Source organism: Portunus trituberculatus, chromosome 41 (assembly GCF_017591435.1).
Source record: "Portunus trituberculatus isolate SZX2019 chromosome 41, ASM1759143v1, whole genome shotgun sequence".
Classification (NCBI taxonomy): Eukaryota; Metazoa; Arthropoda; class Malacostraca; order Decapoda; family Portunidae; genus Portunus; species Portunus trituberculatus.
The window spans coordinates 38,069,916-38,085,862 of record NC_059295.1 but is presented as its reverse complement, the minus strand read 5'-3'; the positions used below and the strand labels follow the sequence as shown (position 1 = coordinate 38,085,862).

Genomic DNA, 15,947 nt, shown 5'->3' with positions numbered 1-15,947 from the left:
AAGCCTTCCGAGAATCAAGGCCAGAGAGGGCCAGGAAAACGTCTTTATAAAGAATTTTAATTTTAGGGATGAAGTAGTCAGAGGGTGGAGGAGTAGGAGGAATATGCCCAGAATCATCCAAAGTTGAGTTGGTAGCAAAGGTTTGAGCGAAGAGTTCAGCTTTAGAAAAGAAGAGACAGCTGTAGAGCCATCTGGATGAAGTAAAGGAGGGAAAGACGAAGAAGTAAAGTTGTTAGAGATATTATTGGCTAGATGCCAGAAATCTCGAGAGGAGTTAGAATTGGAAAGACTTTGACATTTTCTATTGATGAAAGAGTTTTAGTAAGTTGGAGAATAGATTTGGCATGATTACGGGCAGAAATATATAGGGCATGAGTTTCAGCAGTTGGATGGCTACGGAACCGTTTGTGAGCCGCTCTCTATCATTGACAGCACGAGAACAAGCAGAGTTAAACCAAGGCTTTTTAGCTTTAGGGTTAGAGAAAGTATGAGGAATGTATAGCTCCATGCCAGAGATAATCACCTCTGTTATGCGCTCGGCACAAAGAGAAGGATCTCTGACATGAAAACAATAATCATCCCAAGGAAATCAGAATAGTACTGCCTTAGTTCCTCCCACTTAGCAGAGTTAAAATGCCAGAAGCACCTCCGCTTAGGCGGGTCCTGAGGCTGCACTGGAGTGATAGAACTGGTAACGGAAATTAGATTGTGGTCGGAGGAGCCCAACGGAGAGGAAAGTTTAACAGAGTAAGCAGAAGGGTTGGAGGTTAGGAAAAGATCAAGAATGTTGGGCGTGTCTCCAAGGCGGTCAGGAATACGGGTAGGGAACTTCACTAGCTGCTCTAGGTCATGAAGGATAGCAAAGTTGAAGGTTTGTTCACCAGGTTGGTCAGTGAAAGAAGATGAAAGCCAAAGCTGGTGGTGAACATTGAAATCCCTAAAATGGAGATCTCAGCAAAGGAAAGTGAGATAAGATGTGCTCCACCTTGGAAGTCAAATAGTCAAAGAATTTTACATAGTCAGAGGAATTAGGTGAGAGGTATACAGCACAGATGAATTTAGTTAGAGAGTGACATTGAAGTCTTAGCCAGATGGTAGAAAATTCTGAAGATTCAAGATTGTGGGCACGAGAGCAAGTGGTGTCGTTACGCACGTATGCGCAACATCCAGCTTTGGATTGAAAATGAGGATAGAGCAAGTAGGAGGGAACAGAAAAGGGCTGCTGTCAGTAGTCACAGACAACTGTGTTTCGTTAGGAAGAGAAGATGAGGTTTAGTAGAGGAGAGGTGGTGTTCCACAGATTGAAAATTAGAACGAAGGCCACGAATGTTGCAGAAATTGATAGTGAAAGTATTAGATGAAGTGTCAAGACACCCAAGGTCGACAGCAGAGGGCAGTCCGACCTGGGGACATTTATGGTCCCTCCCAGAGGGGGACTCCGAGGCAGGGCGTGGTGAAGCCATTATTAAATTTTGATTTGAAGAGAGTGTAAAAGTGTAAGGTGTTGTAGTGTAGTGTAGGAATTAGTAGAAGTTGTCTTTAGAGGGCAGGCTGCAGCTGCTCAATTGTATAAATGAGACCACAAAGGGAACCGGGAAGAGAGGACACGGGGAATCACTCAGTCTGCAGCACTGCCTACATCCCCGTAAGTACCTCTCCTGGAGTATTCCACCGGGCGGCAGGGGACTACTGCCTACTCCATAAAAATAAAAATAAATTAATAAAATTAATATTATCCCAAGCTGTTTCTGGCAAGGCTACACAACCCCCATGCCAAGGCTTTGCGACCCCTCAGGGGGTCGTGACCCACCGGTTGAGAACCCCTGCCCTAGATGGTACTGGCTTCTCATAAAGCATGTTGTTGTTTACCACAATTATGGAATCTTGTGTATTAGCGTAAAAGAAAGATAGAGTGTCATTCAGTGGTGGCAAGCTGGCAGAGGGTGCATGAGTGTCTGTCTGGGTGTGAGGTGTGGGTGAGGCAGGCTGCTGTCAGTTGTGTCATATGACACACAATCCATCTCTTGGGGGGAAGACAATGCAATAAAAATCATAATTTCAGCTGGAGTGTCACTTGCATTATTCTGGCCCTAGGTGCCTCATATAATAGTGCTAATATTATAGAAGCTCAGCACTGTAAGTAGACATTCTCTGCTACATTTGGAAATGTATGATTATTAAAATTTGCTGTTTTAGTGATGAAAATGTGAATTATTTTTATTCTTTTCCTTACCAAAAGTATTAGTTTGAATCCATTTTAGCTGTTATTACAAGATTCCGTTAATTTAGGCTAACCCTTCACTTAATCATGTCATAGATTAGTGTCTCAAAGTAAGAAGGATAGACAATCAGAAATGATTAATTAGTAACTGCATATTTATCTTCTTCACCTTTATGGTCATTCATACTTTAATCATCCTTTTATGACTGAAAACCTTCCCTTCTTCCTGTTTTTGTGCTACTTTTTAAAGTCACATTGAATTTAAAAGACTTTAGAATAGCATAATTATTCTTTAGAATTAATTTAAGACCTCCTGTCACTCACTACACTTCACTTGCTACTTTCCTTCCAGAACGTCTTAAGGAGAGTGCACCCAGCCGTGTTGTCAATGTATCTTCACTTGCCCACTTGTTTGTATGGCAGCTTAATTTGAAGGATCTCAACTTTAAGAAGAGGAGTTACAGCCTGCTTAGGGCATATTCACAGAGCAAGCTATGCAACATTCTCTTCTCCCTTGAACTGGCTGAGAAATTGCATGGCTCTGGTGAGAATATTTATTAGTATTGGAGAAAGGTACTTAATTGCTTTTCTCTATCTTGGTGAGTAGGCATACACATTTTGATATTTAGTGTTGCAAAAATGTGAAAGACAATTTGATATAGGGTGTAAAATATGTGAAAGACAATTTGACATAGGGTGCAAAAAATAAGATTAATATGTTATATTAACTTACCAGCAAAAGAAAGAGGTAAGAATTGAGAAGAGAGAGAAAAAAAGAGAAACTCAAAAATGAAAAAACTTGTGAAAACTTATTTTAGGTTAGCAGTAATATATGTGTAAGTTTGTGAAAAGAAAACTAAAAGAAGTCACTGATGTATGGGAAATAAGAGACACTTGAGTGAAGAGATATCTTGTATAATGTGAGAGAGAAAGATAATTCACCTTGGTATTTCAAAGGATCTAGGAATCAAATGAATGGATAGAAATGGAAGAAAGGATAAGAATGCATATAAAAAGGAAGAAAAATATGTTTATGCCAAGAAATTTAATATGACAAGTGTGTATAAGTATTGGTATTACCTAAAATGATTTGGAGATGAATGTGGTGTGTGGAGGTATATAATGTTCAAGGAGTGTCAGATTGCAACAATACACGAGATTGCCATTTTTCATTAGAAGATAGAGGGAACCATATTGATTGTTTCAACTTGTGTTTGTAGTAAGCAACCTCTGATTTTTATTGTTAATGTTATAATCAGTGGCAGAAAGAAATGTTGCAAATTGTAATCCCAAAAGGTCTAACATTTTATCCATGTAAACATTTTGTGATTTTTTTTTTTTATACAAAACAATCTTAATAACTTTATTTTATATGTGCCATTAATGAGCAAGTTTATATTGAAAAATAGTATTGAATTAAGAAAAGTTAAACACTATCTGGTCAAAATTAAGAGGATAAGTTAGTATTATGTTAGTTGTCATTTCTTCTGCAAGATCCTATGAATTATATTTATATATATATATATATATATATATATATATATATATATATATATATATATATATATATATATATATATATATATATATATATATATATATATATACACACACACACACAGTATAGCCCTTCCAGACTAATTTGATACTCTGAGTACTGGGTACTCCTGTTCTGCATTGTTGTCAAATTCACTCTCAATAGGCACATGAAGATCTCTGTCTTTCAGTCATACTGTCATCCTTTGTCTTAGTTTACCTAAAAATATAATATTTTATATATGATTGCATGGCTTATTCAATGGTTTTATATTTAAAGATGAAAGAATGACTATGTCTTCCAGTATACTTGGTAATGCATACAAGTCATGTGATGTTGCCTCCCTTGTGTCCTTGACATGTGAATCCCAAAAGCTATGCCTGCTGGAGGCCCAGATCAGATCATTCATCCATAAACATTAGCTGTCGCCATGGAAAATACTCCAGCCACCCACTCCTGTGCTCTGCACAGCAAAGCATAGGAGTTAATTTACAGTAGATATTTTATGGATGAAAAAGGTCAAAAAGAACTTTACTGCTGCCCTAACAAGCACTTGCTCGAACAAGTGGGATTGTGATGGGCTGAAGACCAGGGAATGAGGTGGCAACAGCATAGACAGTTATTGCCCCAACTACCAAGTTATTTTTCAAGAACTGTATCTAGAATATACTTACACAATACACTTCCATCCACAGGTGTTGTTGTCAACTCACTCCACCCTGGCACCATTAACTCAGAATTTGTGCGTGATGAGATGGTGATGTCATGGTGGCGCAAACCCTTCCTGCTGTTTGCCAGAATTATGCTCAGGTTATTTGGCAAGGTGGGTAAGTTGTGGTTTTGGAAGAAAGTAGGCAAACATGCATGACCACACGCACTAAAATGCCAACCTATTTACATCAGAATCTGTGAAATCAAGGGAAGTACCATACCATCTTTTGACAAGGATTTGATTAACTAATTTATTTATTATGTAAGAGGATAAATCTGGCCAATGGCAACAAAATCAAACAAAAAGACTCACTGAGATGCCAGTCCTTGAACATGGTCAAGAGAGTTAGCCAAAAGAATGGGATAAATGTATTGAAATTACCCTCTTAACCTCTTCAGTACTGGGACACATTTTTTACCTTGAGATTTGTGTACGATTAAACTATTTTATTTACATAAGGAAGGGTCTGTGGAGGTCAGAAGATTAATGGTCAGAGTAATCACTATTTTAATCCCTACACAAATTTTTGAAGATGTGTAAAATCACTAAATAGTAAGTAGAATGAATATGAAAGCATGTCATGGTTCTGAAGGGGGTAAATGAAGTAAAGTCATAGAAAGGAGGAAATACCAAAGCAGGCAAGGAGTTTCAGAGTTTAGCAGAGAGAGGGATGAATGATTGAGAGTATTAGAGAGGTAGACAGAATAGGGATGAAAGAAAGAAGAGAGTCTTGTGCAGCATGGGTGTGGGAAGATGAAAGGCATCGAGTTGGCAAGATCAGAAGAGCATGAAAATAGCAGTAAAAGACAGCAAGAGATGCAACATTGCAATGGCGAGAAAGAGGCTGAAGATAATCAGTCAGCAGAGAGGAGTTGATAAGACAAAAAGCTTTTGATTTCACCCTATCCAAGAGAGCAGCATGAGTGGAAACATCCCCAATACATGTAAAGAATGCTCATACATGGGAAGATTAAGCCCCTGTACAGAGTTCACAATTGGGGAGGTGAGAAAAACTGGAGGAGATGACTCAAAATGCCTAATTTCATTGAAGCTGTTTTTATCTAGAGATATGTGAAGTGTCTAGTTTAGATTATAAGTAAAGGACAGACCAAGGACATTCAGTATAGAAGAGAGACAGTTGTGTGTCATTAAAGAAGAGGGGATAGTTGTCTGGAAGTTTGTGTTGAGTTGATAAATGGAGGAATTGAGTTTTTTATTCATTGAACAATACAGAGTTTTCTCTACCCTAATCGGAAATTTTAGAGAAACCAAAGTCAGACATCTGTGGTGTCCCTGCATAATCTGTTTACTTCCTATTCACAGGATAGTGAGCTGGGGGCCCAGACCACCATTCACCTAGCAGTGTCAGAGGAGGTGGAGGGTGTAACAGGGAAATATTTTGATGAATGCAAGGTAAGAATCTCATATATACACAGATTTTATTGTATGTTGTATGTAATGCAATACTGTTCATCTGCTTTTATATCTTTGTTCTTTAAAGTCTTGTATCCATTTTAAGATTGTCTTTTAGAATTAAGGAAGCACCTTTTAAAGAGCAGAGAAAGGAGGAGGGCCTTCACTAGAAGTTGGAAATTATAATGGTGCACAGGATTAAGCAGTGTTTTCCAGGGTCTTTTCTAACATCAGTCTTGTTTGCAATATATGGTGTGAGTATAAATGATTTAGTGGAGAGAATAATCAGTTGTTTAAATTTGTTCTGTAAATGATGTGCAACTTTTAAAGAAACTGAAAAATAACAAAGATTGTGATACTACCATAGTACAAAATATATGGAAATAGAGTTGTAGATGGTAAATTAACTTTAAAAAATATTAAAATATAGAGTTTAATGGAAGAAAAAATAGGATTGATGTCACAGATTTTGAGGTGCCACAACAATCAACATTAAGAGAACACAGTAAGAATAAAAAAAAAAAAAAGAGGGTAAAGAAAGATGTGAAAAGTATAGTTTTCTTGACAGAACAATCAACCAGGTGATGAAGTTGTGTTTGCAAGAAGTATTCATAGCTTTGAAAATAATAGTGGTTCTATAATCAGCAGTGTGAGCTGTGTATCCTGCATGGTGGCTTATAATGAATGGAATGAGTGCGAAGCACGTGTTGCCTCAATGTAGACTGCTCTAGTAATTTTTAGCAAGTGATTCTTGGCTGTTGAAATCTTTGAAATTCTGTTATTTTCAGTATTGACTCCAATTTGATTTTACTGGTGTGAAAACTGTTTAATAAGTAAAAAGACAAAATTAAACAGTACTCATAATTATATAGATGCTCACCAGATAGGTCCTGTGAAGCTAAATAGAATGTATTTCTTAGACTCACGAGATTGCTTTCCTTTCATTCTTTCCTTGATATCTTATTGTCTTCTTGCAGGAAGCCACAAGCTCTTGGCTGGCACGGGACAGAGGGCTGGCAAAGGCCTTGTGGGAAATTACTGAGGCAGATGTCCAGCTTGCACCCAATGAAATCTTTTACTGAGAGAGAGAGAGAGAGAGAGTTTTGTGTGTGTAATTTGCTTTCAATATAGATAAACAAGATGTAATGATGATTTGTAGGTTTATCTAGGTTTTTCCTCCATCAATTCAAAATTTCAAACTTTAAAATGAACTTTAGTTTGATAGAATAATAGACAAATGAATAATTACAAATTCTTTGTGATTAGTATAATTTACCGTCAAGATTCACCAAGGAGAGAGGAAAAAGATGTACTTACTAAATGTAGAGAATACAATTATATTATTATTATTAATGTTATGTATTATTATTATTATTATTATTATTATTATTATTAATATTATTATTATTATTATTATTATTATTATTATTATTATTATTATTATTATTAGTAGTAGTAGTAGTAGTAGTAGTAGTATTGTTGTTATTAGAATGTGTAATATTGAAAGATCTACTGAAACTCTTATCAATCTCTCAAAATTCTGATTATTCTTAAGAATTTTGGAACATTTTGAAATTTGGATCAGGACTCCAATATGCTTCTTACACCTACCTACATTGGAATGGCGCTTTGTCCTAGTCAAGCTGAGGCGGCATGCAATGTCATCATGTCAGAGTTGTCAATCAACCATCAGTTGGGGATTGAAGAGTGATGATGTGGTCTAAAATTATATACCTTTCTGGTGCTGAGAAAAAAATCTAAATAAATGAATAAATAAATGCTCACAGAGCATAGGAAAGGGATTCATGATATCGATTTTTTTTTTTTTTTTTTTTTTTTGTAAGGTGCCCTTATTCAACTATTTTCTTTATTTCTACATATATTTCAATATTTCTGGAAATAATATCCTCACATATAGCATATAATGTAGGTTTATTTCACTTACTTAATTATGTAATTTTGTGGGTAATTTTCATAATTTGTACCTTTTACTTTCACTCTTTCCTGCAATTCTCATGGGTAAATTATGGCATCTAGTGGTGAGTTGATTGATCTTACACTTAACCCTCTACTATCGCACCTGCATCTTTCATTGTGCAATAGCCGAAATCGTGATAGCCAAAGTGAAGAACCTATGGTATTTATTTAAATTGACACTAAAACCTCCAGGCTGTCATTTTTTTTGTCGCTTTTTGCCCAGTTTTATACCAAATAATTGTATGCAGTATAAAAAAAAATTCATCTAGACTCATAATAACATTATACAGCTTACTTGACGGCATATAAAACAGTAAAAACATACGGGTATATAAGTCGCACACCCATTTCAACAAGTCATATTCAGAAAAAAAAGGTTTTAGCGCATTAAAGCACATACTGTTGAAAGCAATCTAGCAGAAAACATTTATCTTTCCTTTTGCTCTTTAATTGGTCTTGTTGCTGTTGCCAGATACTTATAATTTTTTCCCTAGGTGTTGGCCCAAAAGTCCTTGCTGCTGTTCCCTTGCCATGCTCCTTGGCAATTAACAAGGAAATAAAATAAAGGAGGATAGGCCTTGCCACCCACCCCCTGGGCAAAGACTTAAGGGTATTATATCACAAATATAAAGATAGATAGTAAACATAACAAGAATATAAATAAATAAATAGATATTGCACACCTTATTGCAATAATATCCTACAATCTGGGAGCAAATTTAGGATATTCCTTGAGAATATCCCTGAGAGTAGCAGAGTCTAGGAAATGATCAATGAGAGTATACAACTTATGTTGACCTTGCGGCCTAAATTTAGCAATGAGAGGATATTCTGTGACATAATAATGCAGAGTGTGTCACCTTGGTGCAGCACACAGCACACACCAGGAGAAGCACTGACTTCCCAAAAGTATTTGTAGCCTAATCTGAGCCTCATTGCCACCCTGTCATGTAATGCAGTGTGTCTCCCATAGATGTAAGCACAGCTCTGGGAGACATGTACATAGTGAAGACTATTGCCACTGCCTCTATGGCAACAAAGATCCAGCTGATAACTAATGGTACTATGTAGAAACTCCTTAATGCTACTCTTAGCTAGAGTTCACTGTGTTGTCGTGAAGGGCACATTGAGCAAGGCGATCTGCCTTTTCGTTAAGCAGGATGCCCACATGAGAGGATATCGAAGTGAAATTGACTGTGGCACCAGATCTCAGTCTATGGGGGAGGTTGATTGGAGAGCATATGCTACAGCCTGACTGTCAGCAAAGAAATATACATTCTTACTGAGTGCCTCCAGAACAGCATACAGTTCTGCTCTGGTGGAGGACATGTGTGCAGGGAGCCACCCAAAAACCTAGGTGTTGGTGTAGTTATTGGCAGAAATGTAGTCACAGATGAATAGCCCCACATCTGGACCTGCTGCCATTAACTGACCCATCCCAATAAACATGAATAACCTGAATATGGGGGTATTATCATGGAAAGAGCCAGCGGCAACAGATCTGATGTGAAAATAAATTAAACATAGCGAAAAATTAAGAAATTTCCCTTGTGTGGGAAAAAATAATCCCTTAATCTACAGGTATATAAATAAAATACAACCTATCCATGCTCCCAAAGGGACCCCTTCCCCCTCCGAGCATAGACAATGATTTCCTCTTTGTAGCAACTTCACAGTTGAGAGAGAGAGAGAGAGAGAATTTATTGTAATTCGCCCCTTCTCCATCTACCATAAACAAACTCACTGAGTTCTCTGTTGCGTTTAAGAATGGGTATGTGTGGCATCTCAGGTTCATCCAACGACCAGGAGTAAACATGTATTAGAGGTGACATAAATGTTTATTGACTTTACAAACTATCTTGAGAAATTTATGAAAGACATTACATTATAAATGGTCAAAAATGATCTATCCATCTGTCTATCACTCCTTTTCTTTCTATCTATTTAGCTATCCATCTATCTATTGTTTTTATCTACTTGTTGATCTATATATAGATCTATTTTGTGTGTGTGTGTGTGTGTATTTACCTACTTTTATTTACCTAGTTGTATTGTACAGGGTTCGAGGGGAACTCATAGTGTCCTGTCTCCATATTTCCATTCATCTAATTTTTCCTTAAAGTTATGTACATTATTTGCTGTAACAACTTCATTATCCAATGCATTCCACTTTTCTATGGTTCTGTGTGGAAAACAGTATTTTCCAATATCTCACACACTTCCTCATCCTGATCTTCTTTTCATGTCCTCTTGTCCTTCCATCTTCTGTCAACAGCACCAGGTCTTCTTTGTCTATTTTTTCAATGCCATTGACTATCTTGTACATTGTTATTAGGTCCCCATGTTCTCTTTTATCTTGTAAGGTTGGCAGTCCCATTTCCTTCAGTCATTCTTTATATGTTAGGTCCCTTAATTGCGGCACCATCCTTGTAGCAATCTTCTGTATCCTTTCCAATTTACTTATATCCTTTTTAGAGCTCGGAGACCACACAACTGCTACATATTCCAGCCTTGGACGTATCATGCTTGTGATGATTTTTTTCATCACATCTTTGTCCATGTATTGAAATGCCAGTTTTATATTAGTCAACATTTTATATGATAGTCCAAATATCTTGCTTATGTGCTTTTCGGGGCTCAGATTTTCTTGTATCATCACTCCCAGATGTTTTTCCTCTTTAGTCTTCATTATTTGTTCCTCTCCCATCAAATAGTTCCATACTGGTCTTTTCTTACTCTTTCCTTTCCTAGTTCCATTATGTGACATTTCTTAGCATTAAACTCCAATTTCCAGTTCCTACTCCACTCATAGATCTTGTTTATATCTTCCTGCAACAGCAGACAGTCCTCTCTGGTTTTGATAACTCTTAGCAGTTTTGCATCATCAGCAAATAAATTTATGTAACTGTTTACCCCAATGTGAATGTTGTTTACATAAATCTGAAGCATAATGCAAGCTAACACTGACCCTTGTTGCATTCCGCTACTTTACCCCAAGATGAGTATGTATCTCTGATCAGTTCTCATTTACCTATCCTTCAAATAATCTCTTGTCCATTCTTGCAAAGTTCCTCACAATCCTCCTATGCTCTATAGTTCCCAAAGTAGTCTTCTATGAGGGACTTTATCAAAAGCTTTTTTAATATCCAGGCAGGTATACTGTGTCCACTGTCCACCCATCCGTCTCTGTTGTCTTGAGCTTGATACTACAGGCGACTCGGGATCACTCCTGAGCCAGGCCTTTGGATCGGCAGCTCCTGTAGACGACAAAAAAAGGCACACAGAATAAAAAGGAAAAAAAAAAAAGAAGAAAAAGGAAACAGGTTCCTTTGCTCTAACCGTCTGTACATCTGGCATGCCACATTCTCTCCAGAAACTCCTTCACCGCCTCAATCATCCTTTCATTCGTTTCTCTACTCAGTCCCAGCAGCACCACCGTCCACTCCCTCCCCGTCTTTTCCACTCTTTCGTTCCTATTATGCCCTAACTCAGTCAACACCACTTGCATCATCTCATACCTGTCTCTGGCATACTTCACACACTCCAGCATCACATGCTCCACTGTCTCGTCCTCTCCCGAGTCACACATCTGGCACACTTTGCTGCGGGACTCAGACCACCTGTAACTCCTTGCATTCACATCCATACACTGTGCCCTAGCTTTGAAGAGAAGATCACCACCCAGGCTTCCATCGTACCACCTCTCATACATCGGGGCCTCTTTCACCTTGTACCATTCCAGAGTAGTCTTTCGTTCCATCCCATTCCTCCACTCATTCAGTCCCATACTCTTCACATCTCTGTCTATCTCACTCTTCCACTTCCTCACATCCCATTCTGTTCCCACTCTGCTTCCTCTTGTCACGACCCATTCTAGCTCATTCTGATTCACCCCAGCCATTCTCACTGCCCACCCAACCTGTAGACCATTCCTCTCTGTCATTCTCATACACCTTTTCCTCCATTTGCTTCCACTTTCACTCCACAGATACACCTTCATTGCTATTCTTGCATCATCCATTCTCTCAAGCCTAATCTTGTACCTAAGTGTTGCTTTTATAAGTCTTTCCCTAAAAGAGCTCTATCCCACATCCCCTCTTAAGGCATGTACTGCCGTGTACCTCGGTGCATTCCGTGCCAGCCTAGCTACTCTACACTGCCCCACTTCTAACTTGTCAATTTCACTCTCGTTCCATGCAATCACATCCATACCATACATTATACTGGGGATAGCCCCACACTTCCACACTTCTCTCAGCACGTCCTCCAAAAACTCTTGATCTTAATCTTGATCTTGATGCTACAGGTGGCGCAGAATTTCTTGAGTCAGGCCTTTGTATCGGCAGCGCCTGTAGGGAAAAAAAAAAAAACACAAACACAAACAACAAAGGGCAATCACCATCTTTCACACCACTAGTGCCTGCCTGCATCTAGCATGCCACATTCTCTCCAGGAACTCTTTTACAGCCTCAATCATCCTTTCATTCGTCTCCCCACAGAGTCCCAGCAGCACCACCATCCATTCCCTTCCTGTCATCTCCACTCTGTCATGCCCCAGCTCCCTCAGCACCACTTGCATCATCTCATACCTGTCTCTGGCATACTTCACACACTCCAGCACCACATGCTCCACCGTCTCATCCTCTCCCACGTCACACATCTGGCACACTTTGCTGTGGGACTCAGACCATCTATAATTCCTTGCATTCACATCCATGCACTGTGCCCTAGCTCGGAAGAGGTCCCCACCCAGGCTTCCATCATACCACTTTTCATACATTGGGGCCTCTTTCTCTCTATACCATTCCAAGGTACTCTTTTGCTCAATCCTATTCCTCCAGTCACTCAGTCCCACACCTTTCACTACTCTGTCTATCTCACTCCTCCACTTCCTTACACCCCATTCTCTACCCTCTCCATTTCTAACTATCATACTCCAGTCCTTCTCTAAGTGCCTTCCTTCTACCTGCTGAAAAGCCCAACTAGCTATTAGACCACTCTTCACCACCATCCTGACACACTTTTTCCCCCACTTGCTACTCCTGACATTCCACAGAAACACTTTTCTCACTATTCTAGCATCATTCATTCGCTCTAACCTAGCCTTATACCGTAGGGTCGCTTTTACATACCTTTCTCTAAAAGTGCTCCAACCCATGTCTCCCCTAAGAGCCTCTACTGCTGCATATCTAGGTGCATTAAGTGCCATTCTTGCAACTCTATTCTGCCCTATTTCTAACTTTTCTAGTTCACTTTCATTCCATGCAATCACATCCATACCATACATGATGCTCGGAACAGCCACGCTCTTCCAAACTTCTCACAGCACGTCATATTTATGTGCTCTCATCCTTGCTGCACTTCTTAGCCGACCTACCCACTGACTCACCATGCTTATCTTCTCATTCTTTGTCTTCACGCAGCCAACCGGACTCATCCACATCCCCAGGTACTTGTATTCATCTGTCTGTTGCATCTCGCTCTCACCTAGTCTCCACACTGAGTTCCTCTCATCCTCTGACCCATTCACAACCATTACCTTGCTCTTTTCACTGCTAAACCTCATTCCAGAGTCTCTTCCATACCCATCTACAACATCAAGCAAACTCTGAAGCTCTTCTGTCGACTCACTCATAACAACATCATCTGCATACAAGAGCACACATATCTTATCATTACCCATATTTTACACCTGCATTCATTCTCTTCAATCTAGCAGCCAGTTCCTCTGATCTTGATCTTGATACTACAGGCGACTAGGGATCACTCCTGAGCCGGGCCTTTGGATTGGCAGCTCCTGTAGACGACAAAAGAAAGGCACACAGAAAAAAAAGGAAAAAAATAAGAAAAAAGAACAGAGTTCGTTGCTCTAACCGTCCGTACATCTGGCACGCCACATTCTCTCAGAAACTCCTTCAACGCCTCAATCATCCTTTCATTCGTTTCTCTACTCAGTCCCAGCAGCACCACCATCCACTCCCTCCCCATCTTTTCCACTCTTTCATTCTTATTATGCCCTAACTCAGTCAACACCACTTGCATCATCTCATACCTGTCCCTGGCATACTTCACATGCTCCACCGTCTCGTCCTCTCCCGAGTCACACATCTGGCACACTTTGCTGCGGGACTCAGACCACCTGTAACTCCTTGCATTCACTTCCATACACTGTGCCCTAGCTCTGAAGAGAAGATCACCACCCAGGCTTCCATCATACCACCTCTCATACATCGGGGCCTCTTTCACCTTGTACCACTCCAGAGTAGTCTTTCGTTCCATCCCATTCCTCCATTCATCCAGTCCCATACTCTATCAGTGAAAGGTATGAATCAAGGAGGTTAGATTATAAGGAGGCCGTGTGATGTCACAAAAATGAAGCCAGCGCGCTGCTGCCGCTATCCCCCTCCATCTGTTCGAGGCTGCCTACCATATATGAGACCTTAATAGACTCGCAATAGTCACGGTATACTGTGCCACGAGGATTTAGACGGTAAATCATACATTCAAATAAGATAATACAGTGTTTTCCAACTTTGGTGGACTTGGGTGAGAGGTGGGAAGCTGTCTTTGAGGCAAACGTATGACTGATCAAGATCATGTACACCTGTGAATATACATGTGCATGTATAGTTGTAGACATGTACATATACATGTGCATTTAAATGTATATCAGGTGAAACTTGGCCTGAAGGTTGATTTTTCTTGGTAAAGTAATTACGCATTTAACACGTTAAAATACTCTCTCTCTCTCTCTCTCTCTCTCTCTCTCTCTCTCTCTCTCTCTCTCTCTCTCTCTCTCTTTTATTTTATTTAAACTTCACATAAGGTTTTCACACATGGTATTACATACATGGTAATAAATTAAAGTGTATATAAATACCATCACTGTAGTCTTTAACCTAATGGCTTAAAGTACCACTTTTCCTCGTGGCACTATTTCAAAAGCCTTAAGTGCACTATTTGTCTGTACACTAATTAGTTTATAGCACCATTGGTGTGGGGCATGTTCCTCGCCACCTGTGAGCAGCAGTTTTCACCTGCTGGGTTGTCATTTCACTCACTGCTGGCACTACTGTAATGAACTTGTTCCACAAGCGAGCCACTCTGGAGATGAAGGTCCTCTGGTGCTGGCTGGCGCGAGACCTTGGCACCCCCACTTGCTCGTGGCTGGAGAGTACCGTTCTCGTATCTCTTTGAGCCACTCGCGGGGGGAGCTGTAGTCTTGCCAGGTGAGGTACGCCTTGCACCTGGGCCTTGTGGAACACCACCAGTGCTGCGACGTCACAACGATGTTCCAGCGTGTCCAGGGATCTCTCTTCCTGTTGTGGTGGCGGCGGGGGTGTATCCTCCAACAGCCGCTGCACACGTCGCTCGATCTTATCCAGCCGTTGCAGGTGTGTAGCCGCTGGATATCCAGGTCAGGACCCCATACTCCAGGTAGGGTCTTATCTGGGCCTTGTACAGCAGTTGGATTCCACGTTTGTCCAGTAATCCAGCTACCCTTCGTAAGGCAGAGACTCGGAGAGAGGCTTGGTGGGCAACGTGCTTGAGGTGGCGGTCAAATCGGAGCTCTCGGTCTAGGTCCACTCCAAGAACTTTGATATATTCCTGGAGTGGGAGGGTGATGGAGCCAAACATCACCTTTCCTTCAACCTCCTGCCTGGCTGCTAGAGACCGAGAGATCACCATTGCCTGTGTCTTCTCAGGGGCGAACTGCACCTGCCAGTGCTTTCCCCACTCTTGTATCACGCCGAGTTGTCGGTTGACGTCATCGATGGCGTGACAACAATTCTGCCGAGGGTAGGAGATGGACAGCGTGCAGTCATCAGCATATGCGGAGATTGCTGGCAGGCTCCTGAGAAGGTCGTCAATATACAGGTTCCAGAGGACCGGTCCCAGCACAGATCCCTGAGGGACTGAGGCTCCCACTGAAAGGTCCCCTGACTGCTGCCCGTTGACGACAACATGTAGGGTTCTTCCTTGTAGATAGTTGCTCATCAACATTAGCAGGTGGCCTTGTATGCCTTTGGCACGAAGCTTTTCAAGCAGGCCTGCATGCCATACCCGATCAAAGGCTCCTGCTATGT

At 40.3% G+C, this 15,947-nt stretch overlaps 2 protein-coding genes across 4 annotated transcripts in view; one reads left to right on the top strand and one right to left on the bottom strand.

Annotated features, from left to right (window-relative positions):
- Nucleotides 1-7,685, top strand: part of LOC123517107 (retinol dehydrogenase 11-like) — a 106,995-nt gene extending 99,310 nt beyond the window's left edge. For all 3 annotated transcript variants that reach the window (XM_045277005.1, XM_045277004.1, XM_045277006.1), the window contains 4 exons: nucleotides 2,574-2,765; nucleotides 4,454-4,581; nucleotides 5,794-5,883; nucleotides 6,861-7,685. In XM_045277005.1, coding sequence (XP_045132940.1) covers nucleotides 2,574-2,765; nucleotides 4,454-4,581; nucleotides 5,794-5,883; nucleotides 6,861-6,965 — 515 coding nt within the window. In that variant the 3' untranslated portion in view covers nucleotides 6,966-7,685. The remainder of the gene's footprint in view (nucleotides 1-2,573; nucleotides 2,766-4,453; nucleotides 4,582-5,793; nucleotides 5,884-6,860) is intronic.
- A 1,265-nt stretch (nucleotides 7,686-8,950) lies between these two features.
- Nucleotides 8,951-15,947, bottom strand: part of LOC123516720 — a 10,000-nt gene continuing 3,003 nt past the window's right edge. Inside the window, exons 3-5 of the mRNA XM_045276322.1 lie at nucleotides 15,286-15,947; nucleotides 14,850-15,236; nucleotides 8,951-9,115 (exon numbers count right to left, since the gene is read on the bottom strand). The exon at nucleotides 15,286-15,947 is cut by the window's right edge and continues 1,332 nt beyond it. Coding sequence (XP_045132257.1) covers nucleotides 8,951-9,115; nucleotides 14,850-15,236; nucleotides 15,286-15,947 — 1,214 coding nt within the window. The remainder of the gene's footprint in view (nucleotides 9,116-14,849; nucleotides 15,237-15,285) is intronic.